The 8,046-nt window shown below is 37.5% G+C and overlaps 3 protein-coding genes across 3 annotated transcripts; 2 read left to right on the top strand and 1 right to left on the bottom strand.

The window, feature by feature from the left end:
- Positions 1-760: 760 nt before the first annotated feature.
- Positions 761-3,123, top strand: Tsp_08996 (hypothetical protein). Its single transcript, XM_003382099.1, has 3 exons — positions 761-798; positions 2,024-2,208; positions 2,495-3,123. The coding sequence occupies exons 1-3, from the start codon at positions 761-763 to the stop codon at positions 3,121-3,123; spliced, it is 852 nt and encodes a 283-aa protein (XP_003382147.1).
- Positions 3,124-4,071: 948 nt separating this feature from the next.
- Positions 4,072-4,435, bottom strand: Tsp_08997 (conserved hypothetical protein). The gene is given in 2 exon segments (XM_003382100.1): positions 4,072-4,301; positions 4,315-4,435. The coding sequence occupies 2 exon segments, from the start codon at positions 4,433-4,435 to the stop codon at positions 4,072-4,074; spliced, it is 351 nt and encodes a 116-aa protein (XP_003382148.1).
- Positions 4,436-6,108: 1,673 nt separating this feature from the next.
- Tsp_08998 (conserved hypothetical protein) lies at positions 6,109-7,266 on the top strand. Its single transcript, XM_003382101.1, has one exon. The coding sequence runs from the start codon at positions 6,109-6,111 to the stop codon at positions 7,264-7,266; it is 1,158 nt and encodes a 385-aa protein (XP_003382149.1).
- The last annotated feature ends 780 nt before the right edge of the window (positions 7,267-8,046 follow it).

Below are 8,046 nucleotides of genomic sequence, written 5' to 3' on the forward strand. Positions count from 1 at the left end.
TCATCTCTAAACTGAATAAAGTAGATTGATACTGGGTTTGGACATCTTGGTCCCCCGGTACTCTTATTGGTCGTTGACCGCGTTATTTCATCGGCCGTCAAGTCGTGTCCTATTGTCTTGTCTGTATGGTTATTTCTAATTGTCTCGTTTTCTACATCTAATCTTTGATTTGAACAAGTTTTCGCATTCTTGATAAAGTTCTTATCCTTTCTACTTTCTTCTTCTTTTTCTAATTGGTCATTGAATAAAATCATCATCAGAAGATTACCTGTAATGTCATCCATTTCAGGGGTTCAAATATTACAATAAGGCAGCGTCACTTTAATAGTAGTGACCTAACATTAAAAATGGGAATATTTAATATTCCCAAATTTTATTGTTTGAAGTTTTGTCATTCATTGAAATTTTGTTTATTTAAATATATTATTCGTGGTGAAGTTTATAGAAACAAATTTAGTCTTATAAATTGGGTGTAAATTGTAAACATTCTATTTCAACATCTGAACGAAACCAACTAGTGCGTTAGTGAACACTTAAATTTCCATCTGTTTTCATTTACATTTGCAACCCCTCAATGTATATTTCAATGAAAACGAAATATTTAAACATTCCGCATCAAAAGCTGATCTGTTTGATGATGCATTTCAAATTACATTTGAACTGGGTTAAGCGAGCTTGGAATTTAAAAAGAATTTCCATACCATTATCCATTATTTTACCGTTTAATTGACTACAGGGTATTTTTTTCAGCCAAAATCTTATGCACTTAAACAAGTTCGACTATATTTTTTATGAAATGTATGAATGTCAAACAGAATTTTTCATGAAACCACAAACCTCATCGACATGTATAAAAATACGTATATGGATGTTTCATAAAGTAAGAAAATTTGTAAATATTAAAGTAAAATTCTTGGATTGCAAAGTAGAAAGATTTAAATAGAACACTCCCAGTAAAATCAAGAAATTCATCAGATGCTAACAATTTAGTAGTTGTCACTGCTTGGTTAAGCTTGAAAGCTGCAACTGCGAACAATTTGTCAATTGTGCATTTTCCCTTTGTATTGAAATCGCTTTTACCAACTGTAACGAGCCGCTCTCCCGGGCGGGATCGTTCCTCGCCTCAACAGGGTTACCGCCAAGGTCGTTATTAAATGACGACACGCCGGTGTCGATCTGCGGGTTCGCCTCAGCGTCTGTATCATCCGTCCGGTTACTACTGGCCCTGCCGCCCCTTTTCCCTAATACACGCTTTGTTGGTAACATACTCGCACACAAAGTAACAGAACAGGAATACAATATTTGTTCGCAATCAGAACAACGACCACCACCATAAAGCACAATACAACCGACTATCGCTCCACCTGCTCATCATAATCCGTTCCACTGTACTCCTTCCTGATCAGCTTACGGTAGATTTGTTCTTCTTCCTCATCTTCGTTATCTAGAGAAGCACAGCAGTTGTTAGTTGTCGGTCTGCGTATGCTACACCAACATATGCGATGTGACGAGAAACGCGAACAATGCTTGACAAAGGCATATGCGAAAAATCATGCGTAAAATTAAGTGAAATTGCGAGCTAACACAACGTTAGCATTAGTGCCATTTGTAACCCGGAAATTGGAAGTGTTGCCTCAACATTCCAGATTTTTTCAAGCAAATTATTCGGCATTCTGACATTACACCCAGAAGTTAACAACCAATCTTGATAAATTTGAACAGGAAATAATTCACAAACAGTGGGGCAGATTTATATATATATTATCAGTAACGAACCGCCTTTTCTCCATTTTACCCCTTACCTGCTCTCTGTGCTTGATGTTTCTCTCATTTGTCCTATTTCATGGCTGAAAATTTGCATTTGGTTTCAAATGAAAGAGGTAATTACAATTTAATACATGAAGGAAGAGTTTACAATTTGAAACGTACGAACATGGCAGATAAACAGTGGGCTTGCCGTCGTGTAATTAATATTTTATCTAATATCTCATTTCTGTTCATTCAATTCAAGTTCATCATGTAGGTTAAAAAAGGATGCCGGGGTTCAATCCACACGAACTTGGATGTGGACGCAGTCTTGGATTGTAATCCTCATGCAGATGATTGCCCCCCTGGCAATGACATCCTTTATAAAATGGAGAAAAAAATGCTCTCAAGCGACGGGCAGCGGAGGAAATGAAGACCGTCCCGCAGATATACCACGAAGAAGTAAGCAGTGCATCTGCTGATTTGGAAACTGCCGATCAGTTTCCAACGTATAAAAGTGTTAAAACGGCAATGTACAGAAAACGGGCACAAAAATTTCCAAGACTTCCGCCAACTCGCCAGTAGCTGGAGATTCCAACCCACTGGTGAATGTCGAAGTCTGATCGTCGTTTTTTATTGTACAATAATGTATATAATTCAATTTTAATATTCTGCACAGAAGAAAATTTATCTATTTTATCTGAACATTCTGTCTGGTCCATGGATGGAACTTTCAAAATAGTTCCAGAATGGTACCAGCAGATGTTCACGATACATGTTTTTATTGCGGGTAAATTAGTGCCACATGTTTCTTGTTTAACCGTCCATAAAGATCTCTCCATGTATCGTGAAATTTTCGATAATTTAATTTTAAAGGCGGCAACGTTAGGTGTGGTCCTACAGCCGCAAACAGTAATTTCCGATTTTGAGACCGCCCTGATCCCTGCACTGCAGGGGACATTTCCAGGGGTCAGCATGCAAGGCTGTTATTTCCGTTTCTGCCAAGCAGTTCTGCGGAAGGTGACGGATCTTGGGATGCGAACCAGCTACATCAATGAAGCAGCAACGAAGAAAAAAGTCAAAATGTTGCTGGCAACGGCTTTTTTGCCGCTTCATGATGTAGCTGCTGCTGTGGATCTGTTTGGCAGAGATGCTACGGGTTCAATAGCAGCCTTGTTCAATTACTTCCGAATGGAATGGATGCCCTATGACAGACTGCCTCTGTGGAATGTGTATAATGTAAATATTCGCACAAACAATGATTTGGAAGACGGGCACTTCAAAATGAACCGACTTGCGGGGAAGCGGCACCTCGGCTTTTATGAACTGCTCCAATTGCTGATTGATGAGCAGGGTTCAACTGAAGCTTTGAATTAGCAGTAACATCAGGTCGGGTTACCTCCAATGATTTGCTGATAAAGAATAAAAAATATGAAGAACTGCAGCTAAGCATAGCAGCGTTGGCTGCAGAATACGATGGCGTTACGCGCACAATGGAGCAGTTCTTGAGAGCTGTGGCGTACCTAGTACCTGAGGGGGAGAATTACTGAGTGCCATCCTTTCCTGTACAACTGCATTGTTTATTTTTTTAATCTTGAACAGTTTTTTATTGCTTTTCTATTGTATGATGTTTTGTTTTATTATATTGCTCGTTTGTAATGTATTGCATTGTATTTTATTATATTTTGTTGTATTGTTGTTCTGTATTGTATTATATTGTATTGTATTGTATTGTATTGTATTGTATTTTATTATGTTATATTGTTATTTTGTATTATACTATGTTATACTTTGTACTGCTGAATAAAGCGTTTAAGTACGATAGATCAGGAGATTCTGTGCTATCCAGAAATAAGTTTTCTGATTGATGCCTTCTCACATAAACCAAACCACAACCTACGCCTTTTCCTCTGTGTAAAATTCAGAACATTGCAATGAGAATGGAAACAAAAATTTAGCCTTTCTCTTCCAGTGGTGATATTTACATTAATACAATATAAAAAACAGTGTTTTGCGCAAGTATCATTTCAATAAATAATAAACTTGGCTAACATTAAAGATATGCCATTAATGACATTAAACATTGAAGATCACCAAATATATGCCTTTGAAAAGTATTCAGTCTTTAAAAACAAATTTAAAGGAGCTTTAATAGTAGTGACGTAGTTTAACAGTTTAAATTGATTCAGAAATTGACCATTGATAAAAAAGGAATATTCAGCAAATAGAACGCATCGGAGTGACAGCCAATAAAACATAGATGTGAAGGGCCATCGGCGTGGCGGGCCAAGCGGCGAACAAAGAGTCAAAACCTCCGAAGTTCAGTCACAGCTGACAGAAGCTTCGATCAGCACGCAGATAGCGCGCACTTCCCGCAGTGCATGTGGCGACCGAGTTGTTCCATTGCCAGGTATTAGTGAGAGTAGCATAACATTTTATCCAATGGAGGATGGGGGTGGTGTGGGCAGCCATACTGTCAGCATTATTCAAACCGAATAGCGTTGAAGCCATACTGCAGTTAACGACCAATTCATCTCGATGTAGACACTGTTTGACTAAGAATAATACCATCGATTTCTTGAGTTGTGGATCGACTGTAACTGGCAAGACTAGCTAACTGCAACTTCTTGTTGCTCTTTTGCAACTTTTCGAGCGTTTGCTCAACATTCAGCTGATAAATTGGTTGCATTTCTGTGCAACTGCATCAACTGTTCAGGTAGCAGTTGCTTTTGCTTGAGGCTTCAACCGCTTTTTGTTTAGCTCTGCAAACGCGTTCAATGTGCCCAATTCCTTGGCATGACTGAAGTACAACATATTTGAAGTAGCACTGAGCTCAGACCAGTTTCCCTCCGCAGTCAGCGCACGGTTTAACTTACCTGTTTCACTAACGCTTCGCTGATAAACAGATAAACGTTTTGAATAGGTGAGTTACAAATGAAGGAGCAAATTTGATGAGGGATGGTCGATTTCGGGACAAATTTTCACCATCCAATTTTACTGGTCGTTGAACTCCCTATTTTATTGGACCTTCGAGCCGTTGTCTTATTGGTTTTCTTAGTCTAATTCCTAATTGATTCAAACTCTGCAGTTGTGATTAGTTGTAATGTTCTTCATTTCATTGGTTCAAATATTCCATTTAGGATTACGTAACTTTAAGAGTGGTGATGAAACATTAATAATGAAAATATTTCTTATTTGAGAATTGTTTCAATCAAGATTTATAAATTTTATCATTCATTGACATTTTGATTTTCCAATATATTATTAGTGAAGCTAATAGTTTTTAAACGTTTTCAATAATAATTTTTATTATTATTCTATATTTTATTGTACCACAGTGACGTTATATCAAATGCGATAGTAATAATTAAGAAAAAGCGATACAAAAATAAGTTAAATAGTGATTTTTATTTTTCACTACCCAACAAGAGCAACAACAGTAAAGAACAGCCAGACGTTACGTTTTTGCTAGCAATTTCACTGAATTTTACGCATGATTTCACGCATATGCCTTTGTCAAACATTGTTCGCGTTTCCCATCACATCACATGTTGGTATCGCGATTTTAATACAAAGGGAAAGTCAACAAGTGATAAATTGTCCACAACTGCAGTTCTGAGTTAAAATTAGGACTGGCAATTGCTAATTTTTGTTAGCATCAAAATACTTTACTGAATTTCCTGCCTGTTCTCTGAAAATTTTTCTGGTTTGCACACGAATTTTATCTTTAATCTTTACAATGTTTCTTTTGATCCTGTTCACCAGAGTTATTATTTTCCTTCGTATATTTTATTTAAATAAAAATTAAGAATCTGCAATATTATTTACAAATCAAAAAACAAAAGTATATATTTGGTGTAAATTTTAAACTTTCTATTTTTACATCTGAACGAAACCGACTAGTGCGTTGGTGAACACTTAAATTGCTATCTGTTTTCATTTCCATTTGCAACCTTTCAATGTATATATTTCAATGATAACAAAATATTGAAACTTTCCGCATTGCAACTTATTGCTTTCCCGAGTTATCCGAATTACTTTCTGTTCTGTTCATCATTTTCACAATGGCTGATATTCCTGTGCTGTGTCTTGTACTGAATCGTTGTGGCAGTATAGCCCTTGTTTTTGAAGGAAGATCATACAAATTGAAATAGACGGGCAAACAGAAGAAATGTTGGAGGTGTTCAAAGGTATGCGTCGAATGTACAGCATGCGTTCCTTGTTATTAACAATTACCTTATTTTGGTATAGGATAAAAAAGGCTGCAAGGGTGCAGTATGGACAGATTTAGAAGTTACGGCCGTGATCAATCGAAAAGATCACGTTGAAACCTGACAGGTAGACGAGCATCTGGCATATAAAATGGAGAAGAAGGCACTTCTAAAAAAACGAAGTGCCGATGAAACGAAGCCCATCCCCGCAATATATGATGAAGAAGCCTCTGCCGTGTCCGCTGAGCCTTCTACATCCGGGCATTTTCCGGCTTTCAAGCGGGTGCGAGCCACAATGTATAAACATCGGGCGAAGCGCTTCCCCAGACTTCCTGAACACCGCCATGATCTGGTAATACCAGATCAGTTTAAAACAACGAAGTCTGGGGAAGTCTTTTTATTGTGCCAAAGTAAATCCAGGCATATACTGGTATTTGCGACGGGTACCAACATTAGACTGCTGGCAGCCTGTCGAACCTGGGGCATGGATGGTACATTCAAGATTGTACCTAAATGGTATCAACAGCTATTTACCATCCATGCCTTTGTAGCGGGCAAGCTGGTGCCAGTAGTCTATTGTTTATGTACGGGTAAAGACATTGGAACGTACGGGTATATTTTTCAAGCTTTAATAGACAAAGCGGCAGTTCTGGAGGTCGACCTTAATCCAGATACCATTATCTGTGATTTTGAAACAGCCCTGATACCTGCAATTCGGGGTTACTTCCCGAATACGCGGGTACAGGGCTGCTACTTCCACTTCTGCCAGGCGGTACATAGGAAAGTCGGTGAGCTGGGATTGAAAACGCGATATCGCCAGCATGAAGAAACAAAAAGAAAGATAAGAATGCTCCTGGCCACCGCTTTCCTCCCTGAACCGCAAGTTGATATGGGTGTTAGCCTGCTTGAAGCAGGCACTACGGGTACATTAGCGGCATTATTTCAGTATTTTCGGCAGGAGTGGATGACCGATGAAAGACTGCCGCTTTGGAATGTACATAGTGTAAATATTAGGACAAATAACCTCTTGGAAGGTTGGCATAATCGGCTCAACAGAAAAGCGGGTAAAAGTCATAACGGGTTATATGAACTGCTCCAGCTCCTGATAGCGGAACAGGGTGTGATGGACGCCCTGATTCAGCAAGTGCTATCAGGAAACGCTACCGTTGGTGACTTCAGACGGGTTAACAGAGTTTATGCTCAAAAGCAACGACGGGTTGCACAATATACGGGTGAATACACCAACGGTAGACGTACGCTGGAGCAGTTCCTAGCAGCTTTAATGTATTTAACGCCGGAGCCGATTTAGTGCCGCCTTCCAAGTGGTGGCTTGTATTATATTTTAATTCTATTTTGTTGTATTGTATTGTACTATATTATATTTGTATTGTATTGTATTGTATTGTATTGTACTCGTATTTTATTTCAATGTATTGTATTGTATTATTCTTTTTCGTCGTTTCTACTTTGTTAATATTGTTCACTGTTATGTTGTTTCTTGTTGTTGTTGTTCACTGTTCTTTACTGTTGTTGTTGCTGCTCTTGACTAGTGAAAAATCAAAATCACTACTTAACTTATTTTTGTATTGTATCATTTTTTCTGAATTATTATTATCGCATTTGATATAACGCCACTCTGGTACAATAAAATATACAATAATGATAAAAGTGATTGAAAACGTTGATCACTAAAAGTATAAACTTCACTAATAATATATTGGAAAAACAAAATTTCAATGAATGATAAAACTTATAAATCTTGATTGAAACAATTCCCAAATTAGGAATATTTTCATTATTAATGTTACGTCACCGCTATTAAAGTTACGTAATCCTAAATGGAATATTTGAACTAATGAAATGAAGAACATTACAGCTAATCACAACTGAAGAATTTGAATCAATAAGGAATTAGAGAAGGAAAACCAATAAGACAACGGCAAGAAGGTCCAATAAAATAGCGAGTTCAACGACCAGTAAAATTAGTCGGTGAAAATTTGTCCTGAAATCGACCATCCCAAAATACATATATGGATGTTTTGTAACAAAAGAAACTTTGTAAATATTAAAGTAAAATTTCTGGATTGCA

Source organism: Trichinella spiralis (assembly GCF_000181795.1).
Source record: "Trichinella spiralis strain ISS 195 chromosome Unknown Scfld1, whole genome shotgun sequence".
Classification (NCBI taxonomy): domain Eukaryota; kingdom Metazoa; phylum Nematoda; class Enoplea; order Trichinellida; family Trichinellidae; genus Trichinella; species Trichinella spiralis.